General features: G+C 40.3%; 1 protein-coding gene, 1 long non-coding RNA gene and 1 pseudogene across 7 annotated transcripts in view; 2 read left to right on the forward strand and 1 right to left on the reverse strand.

The window, feature by feature from the left end:
- The window catches only part of LOC110058102 (uncharacterized), a 72,217-nt gene extending 64,326 nt beyond the window's left edge, over positions 1-7,891 (reverse strand). The window contains exons 1-2 of one of the 2 annotated variants that reach the window (XM_089273651.1): positions 7,664-7,891; positions 6,561-6,642 (exon numbers count right to left, since the gene is read on the reverse strand). In XM_089273651.1, coding sequence (XP_089129777.1) covers positions 6,561-6,580 — 20 coding nt within the window. In that variant the 5' untranslated portion in view covers positions 6,581-6,642; positions 7,664-7,891. The remainder of the gene's footprint in view (positions 1-6,560; positions 6,643-7,663) is intronic. The other variant, XM_089273649.1, reaches the window with a different exon arrangement.
- On the forward strand, positions 2,406-3,700 carry LOC149103153 (uncharacterized; annotated as a pseudogene).
- Positions 7,892-8,043: 152 nt separating the features above from the next.
- Positions 8,044-20,067, forward strand: LOC149103154 (uncharacterized). 5 transcript variants are annotated; one of them, XR_016201936.1, is made up of 5 exons: positions 8,044-8,894; positions 10,659-11,262; positions 11,729-11,871; positions 12,433-12,558; positions 12,882-20,067. It is a non-coding gene; the product is annotated as an uncharacterized LOC149103154 (long non-coding RNA). The 5 variants fall into 5 exon arrangements; XR_016201934.1 differs by having other exon boundaries at positions 8,045-8,894; positions 10,659-11,281; XR_016201935.1 differs by having other exon boundaries at positions 8,049-8,894; positions 10,659-10,746; positions 11,160-11,871.
- The last annotated feature ends 6,396 nt before the right edge of the window (positions 20,068-26,463 follow it).

Here is a 26,463-nt window from a genome sequence, read left to right on the forward strand (position 1 = left end):
TTCATACTTGTGTACACTTGAGAACACACGCTTTGTAAACATAAGGAATCTCGACTACCTTTTGAACACACACTTTAATCACTGAGCCTCAACCAACTTTTTATCCATATTTGTATTCACACGCTTTTTGCCACATCAAACCTCTAACATTTTATTCAAACTTGTGAACACATGCAACACCACACTTTGATCATGAAACTTCAGCTAACATTTTATTCAAACTTGTGAACATGAGACACCACGCTTTGATCATGAAACCTCGACTAACTTTTTATTCATACTCGTAAAAATGCTAAACCACGTTTTGATCATGAAACCTCGACTAACTTTTTATTCATACTCGTAAACATGCTAAACCACGCTTTGATCATGAAACCTCGACTAACTTTTTATTCATACTCGTAAACATGCTAAACCACGCTTTGATCATGAAACCTTGACTAACTTTTTATTCATACTCGTAAAAATGCTAAACCATGTTTTGATCATGAAACCTCGACTAACTTTTTATTCATACTCGTAAACATGTTAAACCACGCTTTGATCATGAAACCTCGACTGACTTTTTATTGATACTCGTAAAAATGCTAAACCACACTTTGATCATGAAACCTCGACTAACTTTTTATTCATACTCATAAACATGCTAAACCACGCTTTGATCATGAAACCTCGACTAACTTTTCATTCATACTCGTAAACTGCTAAACCACGCTTTGATCATGAAACCTCGACTAACTTTTTATTCATACTCGTAAACATGCTAAACCACGTTTTGATCATGAAACCTCGACTAACTTTTTATTCATACTCGTAAACATGCTAAACCACGCTTTGATCATGAAACCTCGACTGACTTTTTATTCACAGTTTACAGCCAAACGTTTCTTCTAGGTACTCTAAGTGAAAACTTATCACGTGTTGTTAAGTACGCGACCGTAATTGTGAATGTCAACAATATGCGCTTCAACGTTTTGAAATAAACTTTTTCTGGGTGTTTTGAATGTAAATATAGTATGATTTTTGTGCATGTATCATGAAACTTAGCTGATAAAATGATCTCGAACATGATACATTTATTGTTGATCACGACTTTTTTAGGAGTGGTGGCTCCTAAAGGAGCCGTTTTGTTGTTAAAGTGTAATGGTCGACGATGACAGGATTTTCTCTAGGTTAGCTCTGAAAAGAGCTGTTGTTAATGCCCAGATGCACGGCCTTCTCGCTGAACTACCAATGGCACAACCTTCTGTAAATGGTCGATGTACGTCGAGCACTTCTCTGCCGTCATTCTTTCTTGCCAAAATCGCGTTATTCCGCCGAGAAGCTCGTCCTTTGTTGTGGGCTTTACATTGGTGCGAAGGAAGTGTTTAAGTTCATGCCAGATAAGCTCGATAGGGTTCAGGTCTGGGCTCTCCGAGGGGGTCTTCCACCAGTTGATTCCACTCCGATCCATGAAGTCTTGTGCTAGACGGCTTGTGTGCTTAGGGTCGTTGTCTTGCTGGAAGCGATGACCATCAGGAAATCGAGACTGAATGAAGGGCAGAAGGGTCTTTTCCAAGATTTCGTTGACATAAAACGTCGCATCCATGTTCCCAGAGAAGATTAGAACTCTAGTCGGTCCTCTTTTCGAGATACCGGCCCAGATGTGTACTTTGAAAGGATGCTTGGCTCGTCCTTTCAGCTTCGGCTGCTCCCACCTGCAACGGAAGCATAGCTTGGCGTGCTTTTCCATATGAACGGAACATTCATCTGTGAAGATGACATCATTGAACTGCTCGTTGTCTTCCACACACTTCAGACAGAACTCCAGTCGTTTGGCGCGGTTCGTCTCGCGTATCAGCTGGCAGTATTTCGTGCCAGTCTGAACCCACCCGAGCTTCTGCCTCAGCCTCTTCACCTTGCTCTCAGAGAAGTCGACGCCGAACTGTTCCTGGAGCTTTTTGCCAAGCTTCGGTGCTGTGAGTTCGTCATTCTTCTCCATTTCAGCATCAATAAAGTTCAATACTTCTGGCGTGACATTTTTATTTGGACGACCTGGTAGAGGGGCATTAAAATGGAGGAAAGAAGGTAACTTGAAATTTCAATGGTTTTTAGAGTCAACATTTTCTAGGGAGACAGCATAGCATAGCCCGAAGAGTTTCGAAGTTAACAACGTAACTATTCGCGAATAACACAGATTTAGAGAAGCTTCCCGGTCATTTTTGTTTTCTTATATTTCTATTTTATTGGGTTTGATAGGATGACTGTCAGGTACTTCTGACAGTAGCACCTGTAGAGCCGGAGAAAGAACAGTCCGAAACCGTGCCACCCGCGTTGTGTAACACTAACAACAATGTGAGTGGGGAGAAGGATGTCGGCAACGAGGTAACTTGACAAAGTAAACATTGATAATTAAGCAAGTTGAGATGTCAATGCTTGGATGGTTTGGTATCGCTCCACGTTTGGAAGGGAGAGACAGGGCATCAAGTGTTTCAGTGGGGAGGGACAGGGGGTCAAACGTTTCAGCAGGGAGGGATAGGGCAACAAGTGTTTCAGAAGAGAGGGACAGGGCATCGAGTGTTTCAGTAGGGAGGGACAGGGGGTCAAATGTTTCAATAGGGAAGGATGGGGCATCAAGTGTTTCAGAAGAGAGGGACAGGGCATCAAGTGTTTCAGTAGGGAGGGACGGGGTGTCAAATGTTTCAGTAGGGAGGGATAGGGCATCAAGTGTCCCAGAGGAGAGGGATTGGAGAACTTCAAATTTTGTTACTGAGGACATATCGGGAGGTATAAGCGACATTTCAATTGTTATGGGAGAATCATGTAGTTTGGGGGAGGGATACAGGGAAAATGATATTGTTTCACAGGGAAGTTTGCAGGATATTTCAAATGTTATGGGAAGGTTCGGTCAGGGATCCACGGAAAATATTGTTTCACGGGGAACTGGAGGAAATCGAATTTTAGGGGACATTTCAAATGTTATGGAACGGGCAAGCACTTTGGAAGAGGGTGATAAGGAAATTGGTAATGTTTCACGGGAACAGTCGTTGGGGGAGGAGGATAAAATATTTATGGGGGAGGCATTACTTTTGAAGCGTTCAAGTTGTAGTGTGGGAAATTTCGCCGCTAAGTTTTTAAGCGTTATCTTTAAGCCGGAGGAGTTAATTAACCGTAACTGTACTGGGACTCAGGGAAAGTGGCAGCTGAATGCTGCGAAAATAGATATTGTAAAAAGGTATGCTCTAAAAATGTATCCATGTACCCCAGCACAAGAGGACTTAGTATGGAGGAAATGTATTATTGCTATCGACGAATTTTTGTGAAGGAAAAAGCATGATGGCCGGGAACGACGAGATTAAATAAGCTCTATTTTTAATGTTACAGTAATTAATTCATATGTTTGAGTGCGCTAAAATCCGCTTTCTTAGATTGAACCCTAACGGCCAGTTTGTGCGAAACAGTCCAGTTTGTGAAAAAATGAATTCATCAGTCTTAAAATCGGAGATTCTCACATGTTCAAGTTCATATAAGAAAGATTGAGAGATAACAACATAGTTTCGTGGATTTGAGCGCGCTCAAGTACAGTATTGCCGTTCGAAGAGAAAAGTTTCCGTTGTCATGAATGTAATTTAGAAAAGATCACAACTCTTAGACTAGCTGGCCAATGTTAATAATAGTTATGTGCAAATGTGGTAATAAAAGTGCGTTTCAGTGTTCAGAAGTCGGATCATGTATCTTATGGCAGGCCTAGACCGCTGTATCGACCAATATATAAAATGTTTATTCACATACCGCGCGAGATCTTCGTTGTCGAGCAACAAAAATTCTATCTGTTAAAGAGAGTGTATTGTGCCATTGGAAAAAAACGATTTATACCAAATAGAACCGGCGATGTTTTTGCCGCGACGCTTTGCAAAACAAACTTCATTTGCATATTAAATCGACTGCCGCTAGACAGAACTTTCCCTTGCAAAAACATTGAGTTACTGTAAACGTCGCATCACATAAACATTGTTAGAAACTCCTGTCTTCAAAGATGTAGTATTTTGCCGTTTGAATAAACGATTTATGCCAAATAGAACTGGAAATATACTTTTAGTGTTTGCATTGACGTTTCGGAGAACAATAAAAGTTCATTATGTTGTCGACTTGTCGATGCGTGCCACTAGACAAAACTCGCGCTGGCAGAAAAATTTAAAACTACATGTAATGTAAACGGCGCATCTCAGAAACTTTGATAAAAACTTCTGTCTTCAAAGATATCGTATTTCAGCGTTTGAATGAACGATTTATGCCAAATAGAACCGGAGATATCATTTTTTCAACAATTTCCGTGACGCTTTCATGACTCCCATTCACAACTGACTCGCTGGCGCATGCCGAAAGCGGGAACGTTTTTCTCCTACTGTACGCAAAATTAAATGTTTATTTGAGTTAGCGGTTATTGCAGAGCAAGCAAATGTAGGTAACTGAATCATTCAGAGTGAGCAAGATTCGCAAAATCAACTCTTTGCCCCCGTGATCGCACGAATTGAAACGCATGTAACTCTACTTGTAGTTACGTTCGATGTTCGATATTACCTTTCTTCGATACGAATCGAGCAAATGATCGATGCATATTTTATGTTGGACGGTCCCATCGATTTGACAACGAACTGCAGAGCGGCAATCGTTACCCGTAACCGGTTTCTTACGCGTAATATACGCCATACTAAACGCTTCAGTGATTCTCGAGAGAAACAAGACGCAGCTCACGAGAAACGAGAAACGTCTCGAGAGAAACGAGACTCGTCTCGCGAGAAACGAGACGAGAGGTGGTAACTTACTTTTGAGCGGTACTGTAGGTTTGGCGCATGAATAGAGCAGCGTTTGGAATGGGCCTTACTTTCCTCACATTTGCATTGCACATCCTTACTGCACATAATTTATGGCGTCATTCGCGTGCGCTCGTGCATGCGCACATTGAAAACATGGCGGATTTGCCTGGATATTGAGTTCTATCATTTGAAAAATGGCTATAGCTCACTTACGAGCTCGGGCAACCCAAATTTTTTTCCAGTCATTTTAATCAACTAATCATTAGCTTTGCACAAGAAAAGAGGATCTGATTTCTATTGTTGACAATTGAATAAATAAGGAAAATAGCAGCTGCACCGTAGCCTTTTCTATTTTGCAGTTTGATAGCAGTGGCAAGCAATTTGGTTCCAATATTTTAACAAGGATTCAGCTGTCTGTCAAAATCAAACTTAACAAGAAGATCTGTTAGATCTTATAACCGCGCTTTTAAAATTTAACTGTTTTCTTAGCACTACAATTGCAACGCAGTGCACATTCCAAAGCAATCCCTGATGATTTATTGATTACTGTAGACACCACATCACTTGATCAACACAAACTGTATTATTGCACCATTAGTCGTAGCCGTTGTGAAATCTCCGATGACGTAATAGTCTTAATCTGGAACTTTCCTCGGGATATGTATGGGCATGAAGATACGAACACTATTAACAACAGCTTTCTTTCTTAAAAGTCACAATTACATACATCAGATGCAAATATGGCGGACCGCTCGGTTGGCACCCTGGACGAGTCGCATGCAAGTGAGGCTAGTCAGGCTTTGATGTTTTGTTTTGACAATGCTTCCCCGGAAAAGTCTTGCTCCGTCGTCAATCTGGTCTGTTTTTGTTTCACCCTCCCTATAAGTTGTTGTGTTCCTGAATGCCACCAGAAGGAATTGAAACCTTCCACAGCAGAGAAAGTGTTTTTTTTTTTTCCGTTTCCACGGTCGCCTCTCAGGGAAAACAGATGAAGGTAAGTAGTTCATGATCGCTGAAGGAACTGTTAAAGTTTGTTCATTCAGGCTGGAAGATCTTAGAAAATGTGTAAACGACCGCATTTAGCTCCAAGTAGTTCTCATTTGGCTCAAAGCATTCACTGGATACAACGATGGGGGCAGCTGAAGTTCATTCGCTTGGTTATTACACCGTAGTATTTGTTTTGTTCAATTCCATGGGAGCGGACGCTAAGTCAACTTCTTCCTTTGAGACAAAGGATGTTTTTCAAGAGGAGCTTTTCTTTACTTTGGGGAAGGTACTGGCCATGTAAATCGTATTGGAACACCACTAGACACCACATAAGCTCATCATTCAAACGATTTTTCTAAGATCTTCTAATGTGAAATGTAGCAAACAAACTTCAGTTCCTACGGCGATCGTGAACTCCTTTCCTTCGTCTCAACAAATTGCATTGATCCACTATTTTCCCTAAGCTTAAGAGGCAAACGGTGGAAAATTTGTATCCCTGCTCATAGCGTTCAGAAACACAGCAGCTCGTAGCCACAGCTAAACAAAACAGACCAGATCGACGATGAAGCAAGACATTTCTGGGGAAGCATTGTCAAAACAAAACATCAAAGCCTGACTGGCCTCGCTTTTACGCAACTTGTCCTGGGAGCCGACTGAGTAGTCCACCATATTTGTTTTTTTCCTTGAGTAAAGGGCTAGCAAAGAAGTCACATGAGTCACATAATTCAAGAATTACGTTATCCACGGCTATCTTTAGTACGGTGGTTATTTCCCTACCAATGACGTAACCCTTGCATGTTCTGACACGTTCTTTGCTTGGCTTGCAAATATTTAATTTTCCTTCCAATCTATGAACTCGCTGCAATGAAACAGCCAAAGAATTTACTTCATTTGCCTAAAACCACAAGAAACACTCGCAAAATTGCAAATAAATTAATGACTATCACTTCTGGCGAAATAAACTTGCAACATAAACACGACCTTATTTGTCACGTAGCGAAAGAAGAAAGCTGCAACTTCAACATATTCCATGGCTGACGTAATACCTTTTTTTAGCGTATTTATTATTCCCTTTGAATCCAACGCTTCGATAAAACCAAAAGAAAATATATTTTACCCACATCAAAGAAAACAATATCTGTAACATTGTCCGGGTATTAATTTTTGAACAGCTTTTGGTGAATAAACATCACAGGTTGCGTGATTCAAAATTCAGCCAAGAGGAAGTTTGGGTCTGGTCACCAACAAAACTTAAAAAAAAAAATAATAAACCACAGGTAGAACATGAACCACGCTCGGCCCATCGCCGTGCAGTTAAAAACTTTATTTGTGTCCAACACAAGTACTGACTGTAGTTTGAGGCATGTTTTCATGAGTCTGGGCTCACAAAGAGTTTACAATACCTTGGAATGCGTTCTTGTAATGAGCTTTAAATAATGCTAAAATGGGACATTTTCAATGCCTCACTACTCCTTAACGAACACAGGCACCCCGCCGCCCCTTTTTATTTTATAATTAAAGTTCTCATATGATAAATATATAGTGGACAAAGTTTGAACAAAAATCTATCGACAGTTTTATTTCAGGGGAATTACCTTGAGCTTAAGAATTTCACCCCCGATACACTATAAAGAACACCCTTTCAAAAATCCGCTTAAGAACAAATAAAGAACACCCTTTCAAAAATACGCTTAAGAACAAACGCAAATAAAGTTGTTATCCTAAGAAGGAAACGTGGACCTACAGCATGTGATTTTCTTAATATATCTTTTTCCAAGTATCGGCACTTGGTCCACCATAACAGGACAGACCAAAACCATGGACCCACCACGTGAATGAACGTTCACAAACTTGCGCTTATAGAAATTCCTACGACTTACCCAATGTTATCGCTTTTCCTGAACACTTTGTGCACAAATTTTCTCATCATCGATTCGCCAATGTTTTCCTCCATCTTTCCTTCAGTAGGACTATTTGGCCCATTTACCATTTAACATATGGTAAACGCCATAGGGTGCACTATTTAGTTATGGATGCACGCGGGAGGTTGCCAAGCACTCAAGAAGCCAGAGTCGCACTCGGCTATCGCCGAGTGCGACTCTTGCGCTTCTTTCGTGCTTAGCAACCTCCCGCATGCATCCATTTAACAAATAGATTCCATGTTGCCGTGCATCTGGTCAGAAATAGATCACAGATGACGTCAAAATGTGCTAAGAACAAAAAAGTGGCACACGAGATCGCACACGAGGCGATAGCCGAGTGTGTCACTGATGTTCTTACCACATTTTGACGTCATCTGTGATCTATTACTGAACAGACGCACGGCAACATGGAATCTATTTGTTTTATAGCGGAGCCCCATTCCTTAGAAATTTTGGTAAACTTATCAAGCCGAGAAAATTTGGTTATGACGTCACCCTACGAGCGAGCGAGCGAGAGCGAACGCCGTCCGTACAGACTACTCTGGGGGACGGGGAGGGAGAGAGGAGCTTCGCGGTAACGCAAACTGGGGAACGGAGGAATGCCATCTTTTTTTGGCGGGATTTTTAAAGAAAAGAAAACTCATTTCTATTTGTCATGTCAACAAATGATAGCGGAGGTCGATCCAACGTTTTTAAGATGGGGTTGCACTGAAGCATAAAACAGAAACAGAAAGCAAGAATTTACAGGCAAAGAAGTAGCGAAGAAGATCGTGAAAGAGAGCGGGCCAGCGCTGGGGAAGGAGGCGAAACAGTACTGAACAATGCCGTGAATTATAGCGAGTCAAGGACTAGAGAAAGGGGATGAAATAATACGGAACAATACCGTGAAGCAAAGCTAACGAGGACTATAGAAAGGAGACGAAATAACTGACGACTACAGAACTGCTCAAGTTAATTCGTGCGTCGAGATGCTGTGCAACCGAGCAAGGAAAGTCACATGATTAAAATCAGGAGACGAACTTGAGAACTGTGTGTTTACAGTAATTGCAAAACAGAAAACACAGCGGAAAAGTGGTTGATTCGTTGAGCTATCGAAAAGATTAGATCAGTTCGGTTCAGTCTTCACAACTTTTGTTGCAAGTTTCTGCCTGGAAGATTTACACTGGCCGCAGTGAATCGCCAACTTGAGGTAAGTGACTTTTGTTGTGGCGTTTACTATGGAAATTATGAAGTTGCCTCGGCGAGATAAGCTTATTTTCAATAGGAATCCTTTTTAAAGTCTTCCTTATTTGAAGCCATGCTGTGAGGCATTTTATAAATTACATAGTTTTAATCTCGCTCAAAACAATAACGCGTGAGTGGCTTTGTGGAGGTTGTTGTGAGTTGCACATTGTAAACAAATCAAGTTTTGTCTCGAGTTTCGTCGTCACGTTTTAAAAAAAACAACAACTGTATTTGTAAACACTGCCGGGCGAGTTTTGAAGTTTTCTCTGTGTTAGTTGGCACAACCGCTTCCTAGACTACAAAAATTTCTTAAACCAAGATAGGTCAACAAACCATTTTAAGCCGAAGCGAACAGGATTTGCTAAATTTACTTTTGACGTTCCTATGTGAATATTGACATTCTGTGACTACAAAGTATTTCCTCGTTTCGTTAGTTCAACTTATTCGGTTTGGCGAAATGCTTGGGGGGGAATTTCCAGGTTAATTTGGTTGAAGACTGGTAAAGCTACCGCCGATAAAATGACAGCAAAGCTAAATTAAGCCGTCGGCAAAAATACACATTGTGATATTCAAATCTATGCTTAAGCGTGAATAATTGTTAAACTTTAACACTGCAAGCTTAAACGAATTTTCTTCATCCTTTCTTTTATTCGGTCATCCTTCATTGAGAAGGGATTTGCTGTTTGATACTCAGCTGTAATGATATGCATATTGTGTTTATCATGTAGATTTCCTCGTTTTATTTTGTTGTTGTCCAGTTAGTTCGGTTTGGTGAAATGCTTGTAGTCGAAATGTCGAGTAGACAATTGTGCATGTAAACCCTGTCGGCGAATAAAACGCTACTTCGATTTTGATTTGCTATTTCATTTTATTAGTGCCACTGCTTTTGGTTGGGGGTACATGGCCCCTATTTTCCTAATGAGATGTTATTCCCCAGTGTGGTATTTACACTTATGGAAATGTTCCATAAAAGTGAGATAGTACTAATTAAAAAAAAAATGCTAAGAGCTTTACTCGGTAATGAACAGTGAAAATGACATTTACATACTTAGAAAAAAATTTAGGGTGCACAAGTCCTTGCCCTGACCATTTCTTGGTAATAAAAATAACTTTTACATATATACATTCAAAATTTAGTTGGTGAGAGTGCATTCCTCGCTCCACTGACCCTCTCTCTCTGCTCTCTTCTTCACACTAATTTTTTGATTGACTAACTTATTAACCGAATGTCACTGACTGTTTTCTTTGTTGTGCTTTACTTTTTTGCTCATCGAAGAAAGTTTCAGTTTCTTCCCGGCTGTTTCCTTTGTCCTGTCCAGTACCAATTAGTTTGTGATATAACTTTGTGAATTCTCTATTCTCATAAAATTTTTATCTCATCAGGGTAATAGAATGCACTCTCAGAGTGTTCAATCATCGTTTTCAGTCGATACAATTTTCAGGAAAAAAGCAGTGGTTTTCTTAATTTCCTTTCGCTTTGTTTTAGGACCTTTTAGCAGGCCAGTAGTTGGCCCATAGGCATTATGGGAGAATAATTTTCAAGTAAAGAATTAGATTCATTTCAGTGTTAAGTATTTTTAAATTATTAGAAGCAATGTTGAGAGAGCTGTTTCAACAGTTTCAGTTCAATTGTTTTCCAGTTGAACAGCACTACATGTAGCAGTGTTATAATGAGTGTGAACTTTATGGAGGGTTTTAAAGGTTTATTATTATTTTTTTATGATAACAGAAGACAACAAAATATACATGTGTATACAGTATAACCTGATGTTGGTGTTGGTTGTGAATTGCAATTCATATTAGTCATCCTATTAAAGGTAAGGGGAAAAAGTTCAGAAAGTTCAGAACATCTCCTCCACCAGCACACCTGCATTCTACAGGTGCAATCATTGAGTTGTTATATATATACATATATATATATATACACAGAGAGAGAGAGAGAGAGAGAAATGTAAAGTTATGAACTTAACATTAAAATCTGACATTTGAATGTCTCCTTTGCTAAAGTTAGTCACCATTTAATTGTTATCACTCCCTGTGAATTCATAGAGAATTACCACCTAATGTAGATGTCCTGTCTTCATTAGTGAGGGAAAATGACACTGCAAAAAGTTACAATGAAAGTAAAAAGAATTGTGAATGTTGATCATGACTTGGTGTACATTGTACATCATGTAAGGGTATGTGGTGAGTGCCAAAGGCATAACATTTCATGCATTTGCCTTTTCAGGACAAATTATATAACAGTGACATTTTAAAAGATGTGATCAGAAGAATAGTGAGTGTTGTCCAGGCAGTACCAGTTTATGGACGGCATGTGCAGACAGTAAGAGGTGCTGTAAGCATTACCGGGTAATTAAGTTAGTTTTATGCTTATGACTTCTTGAACTTCGATTTTGTGTCATTTCGTCACAAGAATAGGTAATGAAAGATGCATAAGTTGATGCAATTTATTTTCAAAGGCAAACTTAAAAGTCTGCCTATGGTGGATACCGGTTGTGTGTAAAGTGAATGTAAAGCAAACACACTGTTAAAGATGTACGTGCATGTTAATATTGAATAATCTGAAATTTCAGCGAGTTTGAAAATATATTATATCTATGACAGTTCTGAGGTGAGGGCTGTTACATGTACATGTAAATAGCTCATGCTCGATTTTTTACTTGTTATGATTTAGCTGCCAATATGTTCTGTAAATTAATTTTAATAGTCATCTGTTAGTGTGCAACGATAGAGATAGAGATATTTAACCAAATCATGTACAGTGTAAATTAATTAACCAAATTACGCTGTTTTCAGTTGACCATTATGCTACTACATGTACATTGCAATGTGATGTTGAAGCGCACAAATTTGCAAACATGCCCAGTGTCAACTTGTCAAATGTATGAACTGGCCAGCCAGTCTACATTACAAAACTTTCTGAAAGTTGGCCTTACCAGGTAAGATATATCTTAAAGCATATTTTTTAATTAATGATTTCTCAGACATTGTTTTCTTCAAGAAAAGATTCATACCCCACATGGAAGTTTTTTTCTTTAAGAGCTCCCTCCCCCTGTTACTTTAGAATTTCTAATAACTGGCCATGAATGGGTGTTGGGTGTGAATATCTTCTGTAACTGCACACTCAGATTAAGTCAGCAAGAACATCAGTATTTATCCTGACAAAGTCTGATTTTCAGTTATATGTACAACCAAACAGCCTGGATGGCCCTTTGATTGGGACTGTACACATTGTTGTACTGCAATGTTCCATTTTCTTGTTTAAAGCAAATTGCATGTGCGCTCAAAAGCAAGTCGCCAAGTTCATAACAGTTATATATGTTTGCTTTGCATCTCAGGGCAGAACTGCCAATGTAAAAGTTTTGGTACCATCCCCCTAGCATTTGATTCACTACTGTAGACACTCCGTAAACAACTAGCAATGAAGTACACTGTATATCAATGAAAGGAATGTCATCTGTTGGTTACAAATTATAATTGATATGTCTTTGTATGTTCAGTGGTGTTTAAGTAGCAGCAAAATACAGTATGATTACATCCCTGTTTCTGTCAGTCAATACGCGAACAGTGTACACATGGGCAGCCTGGATTAAAACATCAAAGATTTTCAAAGCAACCATGGCCAGGTGAGATATTTCTAAAGAAATATAAATTCAAGGTCCTTATGATTGCTTACAGGGATTGATTTTTATTGTAAACAATATCTTACTGAGTGTATTTTTCTTGTGTACTAATTGTTGTAGAACACAGAGACCACTGTCATGACAGAGATATTAATGTGTGAAAAGTTCCATAAAAAAATGCACTGGGAGCAAATTAAATCATCATAGATGCAGCTTCTGAGAGATCCCCAATATTAATGGAACATACATTGTACATACATGTAAAAGAGTTCAATAATTTATTCCTTAAGATTGTAATGCTTTGTTTGGTTTCTCTATATTCACAGACAACTTGATGCCTTAATAATTTCTGCACTAAGTTCATTGAACAAACTGACTTGGAAGTTGCGTTCTGCAACCCATACTGTGTGTTGTTATATCATACAGCTGTAGCTGCAACATTGTGACAGATAAACTGTATTACATTATTAAGAAACACCTATGATAAATGTATTAACTAATTATTTAAAGTGTCTGTTAAATTAATCAGTTTTTCTTAGAGATCATTTACTCATCATGTCATGGTTTATTTAAATAATTGCTTTTTTGGCTTAAAAATGATATTTATTGTGCTTGGTTTATGTTGCTCTTAAATCAATTTTGTGATAACCTGCATTGGGCATGGCATAAATTAATATTTTGCCAACACGAAATGCAGAACTGAGTCTTAAACAAAGTTGCAGGATTAGTATTTTTTGTAGAAAGAAAGAGTTGAGAAATTTGTGACATTCTACCCACAGCCTTGCCATTTGCAATGTCCAATAATGTTAATTTGTTCCCTAGTGTTGTACAAATAGTGTTCTCTAATTTATAAATTATTTCAATCTGTTGTTTAAATGATTGCCTCATGTCCAGCTTTGGTGCATGCAGGATACTATTGATGTATTGTTTATCCATTTTGCTGTAAATTATCTTTAATTGATGTGTCAATCAAAACATACCTTTGATATACTGGCTTTTTCTGACAAATGTACCTATGCCTCATAATCTTTGAGTGTGTTTGGTTGTGTAGTGCAGACATAATACACGTACATAATATACCTTACTTGTAGCTTACTTATAATTCTTGGTATAATTTAATCATAGCCAAATTAATTAATGGAACCCAATAACAGCTCCTGTAGTCCACAATCTCAGTCGAGAAAAAGAACAAATCACATTGGAATTGAATAATAAAATTATTATCAGAAGCCAATGCAAGTATTCATGATCAGCAACAAAATATCATATTTATTGTTCACGCCAGAGTGATTTTGCTTATACTTGTACTTTGAGAGATGGTGCAAACCCTTTCAGCAGGAGGGGACTCCATACAAAAATGAGGATAGCTAACTATCTTTGGGGATCAAGTTAGAAAACAAAACTTTTTAACTTTTTACTAGTGTATACTACTTTGGTATTTTTGTGAGATTTCATTTGGTAGAAATTTGGGGACTGAGTATATTGTAACCACTGCATTTCAGTCATACCCCACAACAACAACAAAAATGTGTAAACTTCTTTTGTGCGGGAGTTCCCATGTTAACTAAGAAAGAATATAATGACTAATAACAATATCTTGTCTTTCTCAATAAGAAAGAACAGGAAATGCCACCAAAAGGTACAGGAGACAGTTCTGTTATGTGATCAACATTTTTGGTGGCTCCCCTGAAATGCTTGAAATCATGGCTCTATTTTCCTCATCACACCATCTTACACCTCGATCTGCTGATGTAATCCTAGTTCGGGCTGAAACTATAAAATCGCTCGCAGTTTACTTCACATACATGTACATGTTGGATTATTTTCATCAGTAACAACATTCCAAAAAATAACTGACGAGCTCCGCTTTTAGGCTTGGCTAAATCTATATATTAACATAACTGAAGCAAAGCGCACGCTCTGATTGGTTAATTTAGCATCTACTATTTGCCCGTGGGTGTACACTGCTGACATGTGTGCTAATTTGATACCCGTGTTTGCGCGAAGAACTCTGGGATTGTCAGGGGGCAAACATTGCTAGTCGCTAGAAGGAAATGTATGGCGAAAAGTTGTTTCGAAGTACAAGAAAACGATTTTTGAGAGAGATCAACGCTTTTTCGCCATCGTTTTTATCGCAAATGGATTTGGGCAATGTTGACATGTGGAATATGTAAGTTTTATGTACGTTTGAATAACCGTGAAATATGTGACAATCTACCGATAAACTCCGTTGCTTGCGTGAGGTTTATTGTGAAATTTACATCACGTAATGGTCTGAAAATATTACAAAATTAATTAGGTATAAATCGAGAGGAAATAACCCAGTAAAGCCTTATAAGTTGTGTACAGGCTACTTTTGGCTTATTTGAAAGCTCAGTCACAAATAATACTGGAAATAAGCCCGGTGGCGATCATTGTACTGTCTAGGGTTGATTTAATGACAAATGAGTCCGCACAACTCATGCTGTGTCGCTACTGTGGTGCTCAAAGCCTTTGTTTTGCTTTTACAAGCACGTATTTCAGTGATTTTCCTTTTCTATAACAGATCAAGGGTGGCTCCTTGAATTTATCCTTGAGTATTTGTATTGAAAAGTGCCATTTGTGCGTGATTATGCTTTCCAAAGTTTGGTATTGATGGTTGAGTGAAATTGCCCGACACAAAGGGTAGTAGTTCCTCAACCTCGTTCTCAGGGTCTCTCATCTTACCGCCCCCTGGAGCGAGCGAAGGGAGAGGGTCTCTTGTCGCTCACTCCAGAGGGCGGTAAGATGAGAGAGCCTGGGAACGAGGTCGGTAGTTCCTTCTGCAATTTTCGATTTCTGTTTTAGAGCTTCTTTTCTGTCTTTATATTTCACTTCTCGGAGGGTCTTTTCTACCATTTGCTCCGGTTAGCCTCTCAAGAATAGGCGTGTATTGAAATTTTCAATATTCTCTTCAATGTATTTCACAATAAACCTCACGCAAGCAAAAGGGAGTTTATCAGTAAATTTTATCACTTATTTCATGGTTATTCAAACAAAAACTTACGTTTTCCATGTATCAACATTGCCAAAATCCATTCACGATAAAACAATGGCAAAAAAGCGTTGATCTCTCCCCAAAACCTTGTTTTTGGGCGTCAAAACAACTTTTCGCCATACATTTCCTTCTAGCGACTTGCAATGTTTGCCCCTTGACGATCCTAGAGTTCTTTGCACAAACACAGGTATCCGATTACTCGCAACTCATTTATTCTGGTGACTCTGCCCATCCGGTTTCACTGTACAGTCTGCATCTATGGCGCATGCCTGAAATGGTTGCTCCCAGAGCTCTCGTTTTCCAACCGCTGGTCAAGGGGAACGAAGACTCTGGGAACGAGATTGAATGGCGGACGACAAAAAAGATTTTGCCACCAACCTCATCCCCAGGGCCTTCTCCTCGACGATTTATAACTACGGCCTCTGAACAGACAGTCCAATATGAATTGCGACAATTTTCAGAGACGTATTGTGTTTATATCAAGCTAAAGAATGCTTTAATTTATTGAGACAAAGCTTCGTGAGAAGATAAATGGATTTTGAGCAGAATTGTGGATGATTTCACTTGCCCCAGTTTTATGCTTTCAGTGTTTTGGGTACCTGGGATACCCAAAACACTAGGGATTTGGGTACGGAAATACCCAAAACACAGGGATACCCAAATCATTGTGACACTGCCATTTTGAAGAGTGGAGAAGACCCTGGGGACGAGATTGTTTCGCCACAAACCTCGTCCCCAGTGCCTTCTCCGCTTTTCAAAATGGAGGGTGTTGAACCTCTCACCAGGAGTGCGGAGTATGGAATATGAGGAGTATTTTTTTTTCATAATAAATTTATTTTGATATGTTTGCTTATATTTTACAATACTTTTGTTGTTACTTTGCACTAAAACAGTACAATAAAGGCTACATACTCTACTTAAAATACAGCAGAGCTATTAACACTACTTACAGTACAAGACAGCTTCCTCGCCCTACTTACTATAAAGAAACGATTTTGAACAATATTTTAAAGGAACATTACATACGTAACAGCAACACAGGTATTTTTTAAATTGCATATCATTTATTAACCTATTGTAGCAATAAACCTAGCGATATAAAACGCTTTTCTAATACCTTTTAAAACCATTAACAGGACAGAAACTGCGAAGAAGCATCATAAAAGAGAACCAGAAACGATTTTCTATTCTTAACTTGTATTTTACTTTTGTAGTAAGTTCAACCCAGTCAAGATTCCTTTCGTTTATCTTGTGATAATGTAGATGATAGTTAACAAATAATAAAGAGAAATTCAGTTTCCTAAGAATGTTATTTTCCTTCCCACACGGCGTACCAAATAATAATTCGTAGATTGCTGGGGATATTGAGGTGTTATGCATCTCCTTGAACCAGTTCAACAGCTGATTGTGAAAAGAAGTTGTCGTATTACAGTTTTGAATCGTATGAAGAACTGAGTCAGGCTCACCCCCGGGGGGCACTGACATATATGGGCTATATACGTATTTGCCACTGTGAAGGGTATGGTTTTCAAGCAGTTTACTCTAGGATAGGGTATATAAATCAGAGCATTTGGGTCTAGAATAGGGTATAATTTTTTTCAAAACTGACTAGTTGGTTGAAGATTTTATCTAGACTAAGGAAACCAGGAATTGCCACTCAAAAATGTGAAAAAATCAAATCGGTAAGTTTAAATTTATGCAAATCAGCCTCAACAGTGTTGGTAGATGTGGGGATTTGGGGAGTTTACTCTAGTATAGGGTAGCAAAATTCAGCTGAACTAGCTCTGGTATAGACTAAGGGTTTCAGGGTCCCAGCGGCACATCCCCACCCAAAAATTCCCAAAGTACCCCCCCTGGGGGCTCACCACAGTAGAAACATATATTATTGTGTGCAATTCCATAGAGAGTAAGTTCTTTCTTCGTAGTGACAATGCGATGGATTCGCTTAAAGCATAATTCTGTAAGTTGATTACAGGGGGTGCCTCTTAAAGATCTGGTTCCATAACAAGGCCGTCGGAGCAAAGTCGCGGTCCCATTTCATTGGACCAGTGGCCTGGGGCTTCTGTTTATTGAGAAAAAGCCAATAATTAACAAGAGGCGAAGCCGAATGGGCTATTGACCCGTGGCTCCTAAGGGCGAAGGGTCTAATCGTTTTAGTATTACCCAACTAGTCGGACAGAAAAGGCAATAATAAAGTTAGCAAATGCAAGTTGAAGAAAGATTTATTTGGGAATATAATAAAACGAAAGAAAGCGTCACGCTAGATTGCGCCAATTTCGTTACTCGAGGGTTATTGCTAATAATTCTCTAATCTATTCTCTAGCGTAGCCAATTAAAATGCACGATTTGCATTAGTCCACTAGTTGGGTGATACTAATAGTCTTTAGATCTAAGATTCAAGAGGTCGATGGTTAAGACCGAGAATAATTGAAATAAGGTGCCGCCGGACAAAAAGTTGCCATTAGGCTTAGCACGCTCCTTGGCTTTGTTCCGTAAGGCGCTCGGGATTGCAGAGATTACTTGGAAATAATTGAGAAATTTACAGTTCCATAACGTTGTTGGAACTGTTCAGATGGTAAAAAATTACCACTAGCGTCGATTACATCATGCAGCGTGGAGATACCGTTTTCAACCCAATCGTGGTAAAAAAAAAAAAAAAAAAAAGAAAAAACAGTCCTCCCGTCAATGAGGATCTCTTTATTATTAAAGAGAATCATCTCTTGTTCATGCTTAGAGTTACAAAGACTTTTTTAGATCCAGGAAAGAAAACAAGATATCCTTATAGAAGGATGGTAAGTCTGAGTCTTTTACAAATTTCTTATCAAAGTTGGAACGTAAGAGAAAATTAAGACCCCCATACTTGTTCAAATACAATTTTGGAATTGCTGACCAGGTATCGTCTTCCTCGTCATTATTTTTGAGGAGACGCTGGATCCACGCTAAGCGCAAGGACTTAAACATAATTTCAACATTAGTGACCCGCAAACCACCATCGCCATAGTCGTGATATACGACTTGTCTCTTCATTTTATCTGGTTTGTTTTTCCATAAGAACTGGAAAAGTAGTGATTGGATTACAGATACGTAGTTATTTGGAATGTCAAGCATGGAAGCCGAATAAACAATTTGAGATAATCCTCGGGTTTTCGAAATCAAGCACTGCCCAAACAGAGAAAGCTTACGCGAACGCCAAGCTGCAAGTTTTGTCTTGAAAGTATTCACCTTCTTAGCAAAGCTTTTCCATTCATTGCCAACACTATCATACGAAATAAAGGTTCCCAAGACTTTCACGGGTTCATTAGTCCAGGCTAGACCCAGAGGTCTGCCGCGGTTAGATCTCCAAGGTCCTAACCACAAGGCTTTTGTTTTAGACTTATTCAAATGAAGACCTGAGATGGCAGCTCGGCGCAAAGTTCTGCTGAATTACACGGGAAGGACGGTATGAGAAAATCTGTGATCTCCTCCGGCGCCAACATCTCAACATCTCGACATCGATGAATAATTCTCCAGCCCCATTAACAGTATCAACATCGATAAGTAATCGAGAATTTTCTGCTGCAAAGTTACCAGCTTTTAATTTAATGTTTTACCAGAAAGAAATCTGTCATACTTAAAAAGCAACTTCAATATTATAGATAAAGATCATTTCGGACACGGACGAAAAGTTTCTAAGGGGATCCCTGAGGAAACAATATTTGAGAGCAATGCCAAGCAGAGTATAAATTAACGTTTTTGTTATGGATGTCATCGATGCAAAGACAGTTTCTATCAATTTCTTCTTGTAGGTAAAAAGGCAAAGCGCAATGTAATATATAATTTTTATTTGGTGTGTAACATTTTACAGTAAGAATGCACTTGGAAATGCACAAAAGCAAATGAACAGCACAACTGTTGCTTCTCATATTTCCTGAAGAAACGGCGGTCACCCCAAAACGCAGACCATGCAGACTGTAGACTGCAGACCGCAGACCATGCAGACCGTACAGGTCATGCAGACTGTGCAGACTGAGTACTTTTTTTTTCTTATTCTTGTTTTTGCATTTACTTTTGACTTGCATATTTTTTGGTTCTGTTCAATTGTATACCGGAGTGTTTGTTATCCACAGGCCGCGCAAACTCGGTGGTATGTGACTGTTGATGTGTTATAGATTTTGCACTCGGCAAGGGAAACTCGCTTTAGTCCTAAATATGCTTAAGTAAAGCTATTTTAAAATGTAGAAATATACTTCACTTGTATTATAATGTCACACGTAACATGAGCATTTTCTACTCTTGGTGTGCAAAATGTAATTCCAAATGGCTGTTGGATCAGGGGGTGTGAATGGAAAGATCAAAGAAAACCGAATAGCGTTTGAAATTCGATTTCAGTTGCGATCAGCGTCAGTATTGCGAACATTCAATTGTATTCAAGCTTCATCGTATTAGTTCTTCCAAGCCACAGAGATCCACTCTTCAGAATCTACTAATCAACTACAATAAAGATTAAAGAAATCTAAGGTGGTTTGACACGTTTGTTGCCTTCTGCACCATGGCAGTTGTGTTTTTATGGCGATTTAGACTACGAGTGGTCCCTCTTTCGCTTAGTCCATCGTGCGTGACGCATAAGAAAACCTCGAGTGAAACATTCCATGCGAGCATTTTTTCCTCAAGGTTTACTTACGGTCAACGAAGCGAAAGAGGGAATACTCCTAGTGTAATGGCGATTCTGTACTTTGTGAAGCAAAAGCGATTTGAGCGACAAGGTCGCTTAGAGTCACCGTCCTTGCTTTGTTTTATGAATCAGTTAAGAGGAGAACGAAGACTAAGAAAATCGCAAAGAAAAAGAACACAACAACAACAAATTGGACAAAATAAATAAAACCACAAACCCGTCAAAAATCGACGCAATTTGCGCCTAGAACGTATGTAAGTTTATTTTTATGCTTGATTTTAGTATATTTTGGACCAGTAAAGGGAATTTCCCATAGAAAGCCTATTAAACGCATGAATCAACAGTCAGATGTTCAGTTTGTGCCGCTTGTGGATAAATAACAAACATTAGGACATATTGAACACTATTTTGTCATTAGAAGCGAAAAAAGTGAGTCAAGTGTTAGAAAAAAAGTACTCAGTCTGCACAGTCTGCACGGTCTGCACGGTCTGCACGGTCTGCACGATCTGCAGTCTGCAGTCTGCATGGTCTGCGTTTTGGGGTGACCGCAAAGAACGCGTCAGAACATGCAAGGATTACGTCATTGGTAGGGAAATAACCACCGTACTATCTGGAATTACATGACTCATGTGACTACTCATGAATAAAATTAGTTGAATTAAAATTAAATTTAATCGTGACTTTAAGAAAGAAAGCTGTTGTTAATAGTGTTATTATCGCATCGTTCGCATCATTCATGCCCATACATATTCCGAAGAAAGTTCCAGATTAAGACCATTACGTCATCGGACATTTCACAACGGCTACGACTGATGGTTCAATCAGAGATTTCACAACAGCTGCAAGTGATGGTGCAATAAGAGGCTTAAACAGTTAAACAGTTAAACAGTGTTGTCGTTGTTGTCAGTTGTGCTACAGATCGATCACGTGATTTCAGATTTCACAAAGTCTAAGAGGGATGGTATAATAATACAGTTTGTGTTGATCAAGTGATGCGGTGTCTGCAGTAATCAATGAATCATCAAGGACTGCTTTGGAATGTGCACTGCATTGCGACTGTAGTGCTAAGAGAACAGTTAAATTTTAAAAGCGCGGTTATAAGATCTAACAGATCTTCTTGTTTGGAGTATGGCCGCCATATTGCGCGACTCCATCGTCGCCGTCGCTGTCGTCGTGCGAACGCGCCCACGAGCAATACCGTTAGCCAAGATAACCATGCGAAAATCAACTCATGGGTTTCCTTTTCTTTCCTATATGAGTATGGGGCTCCGCTTGGCGGAGCTCCGCTATTAACTGAAGAGCCTCGCGTGACTTTCGGTGTCAAATTTCAGGTGAACAAACACATTTAATTTTCATCTGACTACGTCTGGACTTTAAGAGAGCCACAGAGGTTGATCAACGTTGATATTTGATAGTTTTTGTGTTGTTTCCATAAAGAAATCGCTCTCAAGCTTCATCGCGTGATTCTTTTGCCTGATGGAACAGGTATAGTATGTATTGAAATTGCTCCATCAATTTTCTTGCAACAATAAGCACATCATTTGGCCATGTAAACATGGCGATCCGTGTGAGAAAAAGCACTTAGAGAAGGACGACTTATCAAATCAACAACTGCTCTGTCATTTTCGCACTTCAAAAATTTACCCACCCCTCCTAACTGCATCTAGAATGTCACATATCACAATTCTTATGCTGTAACCCATTGTCTACAGTAAAACCGCTTTAGTGCAAATGAAATCCCACCATTGTAGTAAACATGAAGCATTCCAGAAAGTAAAACACAAACTGAATTTAATAGAACAACCATACCTTGACGAAATGCATTCTCGCTAAGGACAAATGCAAACGGGCTATAAGCACGCGTGGGAATCTTGTGTTTAGGTCACAAAATTACCATCCAACTGACTCAAAGAAGTTCTCGAGCTTTCTTTCCTGCTTTTCGTTTTCCTGCTTCTCCACTTCGTATCTAGCTTTTCATGTCTAATATACAAACAGCTCGTCCGCAAAGAAATCTTCCCCGTCCACGCTTGAAATATTGCAGATTACTCTCAAAGCTCTAAGCATTGAGTTCACAGTTGTCGAGCGTGCTCGATCGAAGCTTATTTCGGAGTCTTCCGAATCGAAACTTAACTCTGACTCCAGTGACGAGGAAGAAATGATTTTGAACAAAACTTTGAAGTTTTAGTCCCAAAATATATTAGAGCGATTAGTTTTGCTTTCCATTTTCTCGAGCAAATACAGGAAGCTGACCGACGCGCTATTGTGTTTGGTTCCTGGGTAGGCGTCATCCATTCTCGTTCCCATAGCCCTTTTCGCTTCTCTTAAGCCCGGTTCACACTAGCGACATAACGACATAACGACATAAGGAAAAGATCAGTTTTATCTTTATGTCGTTATGTTCATGCTGTTATGTTGCTAATATGTCATTATGTCTACATGTTCACAGTACAAACATAACGTCCTTTTTACGTCGAGATAACGCGCGTCCTTTTTATGTCGTTCGTGACGATGTCGGTATGTCGTTATGTCGCTAGTGTGAACCAGGCTTTAGCCGGCTCCAGCCGGCTAAGAGAAGCGAAAAGGACATCCCCAAAACTAGGAAACCGGAATCCAGAATCCGGAGGCGGAAACCGGAATCCAGAAACCGGAAACCGGAAACCAGGAAACCGGAATTCGGAATCCATAAGTCAAAGAAAACAAGTTCTTCGAATACGCGAAAATTATTTTGCATAGCTTTTGCCGGCAAAAAATAAGAGGCCAAGTAAAAGAGACCTCAAACTTAACCTTTTTTGAAACAAAAATTCTCGCAACCGTTACTTCTAGTGAGGGCTATGATTATGAGAATCTAAATAACGTGCGTCGTAATATGATTCCATGATACTGTTACAAATCACCACTACATATTCTTGCCGGCCATCGTATCAAAACAATTTATGGAGATGTTGAACACTTACTTCCGTCTGCTTCTCGCTTACGAACGGATCGGACCACACGTTGTTAAAAGATGCTAAAAGGCTGCCAGAAACTCATCGCAATAGCTTGTTGCTATTGTGCTACTCACTAGTCTTCTCAGGGCAATTTGATCTAGACAAGAACCGCTCACCATGGCCAGGTTGAACAAAAGATGGGTAACTTAGCCTGCGTGCATGCGAGCAGGCTCTCGTGTTTGGGCCGGGGCCGCGAGTTGCGAAGCCGCGAGAAGGCACTCGCTCACATGCCAGCACAAAAAGACACTAGACACTAGGGCCTGCTCAGACACTAGAGACAGACGCTAGAGCCTGCTCGCGGGCTATGGGCAACTCTACCCACCCGAAAAATCACTAACCCTGACTGGATAGTGATTTACCCAATGGATAGCTTTATCCAGCTTTTGAACAACCGGACCAGATGTATAGCTAGGGGTTGTTCAGACCTAGTCAAGAATTTTTTAACAATTACAATTTGTGGTTGAAGAGAAGCAAAGAAAATAAATAAAATAAAATAATTTTTCCCTATATTTATTTATTAGACATTGCTTAAGCGATTTAGTTCTATCGTCATTCATAATATCTGGATTCTGGATTCCGTGTTTTAGGGTTGCCCAAAACGAAAACGACTATGGGGACGAGAATGGGCGTCATCAGCAACCGCCGCCCCCAGACTCCTTAAACGCGGTCGCGTAACAATTCAAGCGCGATTTTGAAAGGACGTAGTGTAATAGTCCTCCCTGTGTATTGTTATTCGTGATATGATAATAAGGGATGGGAAATTGCGATGGCCTGGGACACGCCTAGGCCAGTGCAAGATGTGTGAGGGATCCAATTCAAACCCGGTCTTCCTATGGGTGGGCGGTTGTGGCACACTAAATGTTTACCAAGCGGCTGCCACGAGTAGAGTGACACTAGGACCACTCGGAGTCCCTTTTATTATCTCGTTCGCATAATCCGCAGGGAGTCACCTTACTAAAGCAAGTGAAGTTTGCATAGTGTAATATTCCTCCCTGGGTATTATTCATGAGATGGTAATAAGGAATGGGGAATTGCTCCGACCTCCTCCACGCCTTAACCACTCCCTGTACCACTATCCACCATGAGAACGACAACTCGAAGGGCAACCTTTTGCCATAACTTTATTACAAAGCAAATTCAGTAGCGTTCTCAAATATTCACACATACTTTCCTAATCCTTACTTAAATAATAACTTAGTATCACCCAAATAATGAATAATTTATAATCACTTACATAATCTATATCCACGTGATAAAGCTTCAGAGTGGCTTACGCGCTACCCCGCGCTTGAACCTAGCCAAGATTAGAAAAAATGTCAGTTTCCCTTCTGTTTGGTTGCCAAAAGCCGGCACAAAGCCTTCCAGCCGATTGACACGCCTGTCTGTCTCGCCGGTATCAAGGGGTAAATCTGCTAGCTTTGCTGCCGCCTCCGCCGGATTTACTACCTGCCTTAACCTTATATAGTGAAGAGCGGTCTTGCTGTTCTTCCACCCGACATGGTCCATAATTTCATGAAGGCTTACACCCTCTAGAGCTAGGGAGACCGCTGTACTACTACGACGGCTATGCATGGTAAGCTGCTTCCCGGAAATGTGATCTCCCACGAGAGAGGTGTAAAACTTAAGGCGCGCTTGAGCAGCTGAGGGCGCTAAATATTGCGAGCCAACCATATTCGCCCTAGTTGTAGTACGGAAAAGCAAACCCAGGGACAGATGAATTCCTAAGAGCCTGCTTATTCTAAGGTAATTCTGGGCCATGGGGTCGGAGGAATGGCCTAATTCAGCACTAAACCCACTCTCCACATTCCCAAACGATTCCCGGGATAACCTTGCGTCACTGCAAGACAACCTCCGGGAGGGGGCATCGGCTTCGTCCACACGGGACTCAATGAAATTCAGGCTAAGGTGAATATTCCGCTCAGAGACTTCCATGAAGAGCTTTTTAGTGACTCTGACCAACTCTAGCGAAAACTTTCGCCCTCGAGACTCCAACGCCCCAGTCATCACTTGGCTATAAACAAAAGCATCCACCCTGGAGTTGCAGATGTTGTCCGGGAAGGCTCTTATCGCGTACACCAGCGCCAACATCTCCTTGGAGGAAATATTGGTGTCTTGTCTTCGGCATCCCAATAATCACCAAAGGCAGCATCCTAGGAGGCTTGGTGAATGACACATCCCCAGCCATATCCCAAGGCATCGGTAGAAAGGGAGACGGTATGATGTTTTTCGTCCCTCCACGGGATGGATTTACCCCAGTTGTCGAGAAACCTCGAATAAGAACCCTCTTCCCGTTGGACATCATTTGGGGTCACTGTATCTTTCCCTGCGCGATCAGGTCGAGCCTTACTGATTTCTCTGATAAAAAGTGTTGCTGCTGGCACGGCCAACGAAAAAGATGTGCACTTGCCTCGAAAACGCTGCAGCGTTTTCAATGGTATGGCGTATTTGCTCGAAAGAATGAGCTCCCTAAAAGGGCAAACGACTCCCTCTTGCGCTGTGGTATCAGGAAGGAGTGTTTCTCAGAATCCACAATAAGGCCCCGGTATTCCAAAGAAGTCGTAGGGGCTAGCACAGAATTCTTTATACAAATCGTGTAGCCCAGTTCTATAAGAACAGACAGCGCGACATAGAGAGCAACCTTTGCTGCTTCAAGTCTAAAGGCTCTCGGGCGCTCCTGAGGCAGCTTACACCATGGACCAGTCGCAGTTAAGATCTCCCCATTTAACCGATCGTCGATGTATAACGAGCAAGGAATACCCTGGGATCTCAGGAATCCCATCGCCGCTAAGCCAATACTGTGGTAGATATAAGGGGAGATTTTCCACCCAAAAGGTAGCGTCGTGCATACCGTGGAACATATGCTAGTCTGTCCAATGAGAAAGGAGCATCCCTCATCCACAGGTGCAGGAACTTGGCGTCCACGCAGAGCCGAGGTTTTGAGGGTTCAACTGTCAAGGGCATTACCAACTGCGGGGGGTCATCAGAGCCCACCTTTCCCCAAACTCTAAATGCACCTGTCGTTAGGCGGCGCAAGATCTCCGACGAGATAAAAGCAGAGAAAGACGAAGGGTGGTTGGGAAACACCCTACGAGGAGGCAAGTCTGCTTTGTACCTGGAACCTTTAAAAGATCCAGAAAATGGTCGAGAAAATTCAGGGATGTCCATCTTGCGTCGTATTCACTCCCCAATCCGCTCCCCCTGTGGATACCCTTGGAGAAGTTCCTCCGAGACCTGAGTACTGCGATGAACGCCTC

This window comes from Orbicella faveolata, unplaced genomic scaffold (assembly GCF_042242905.1).
Source record: "Orbicella faveolata isolate gen_17 unplaced genomic scaffold, um_ofav_v1 contig_35, whole genome shotgun sequence".
Lineage (NCBI taxonomy): Eukaryota > Metazoa > Cnidaria > Anthozoa > Scleractinia > Merulinidae > Orbicella > Orbicella faveolata.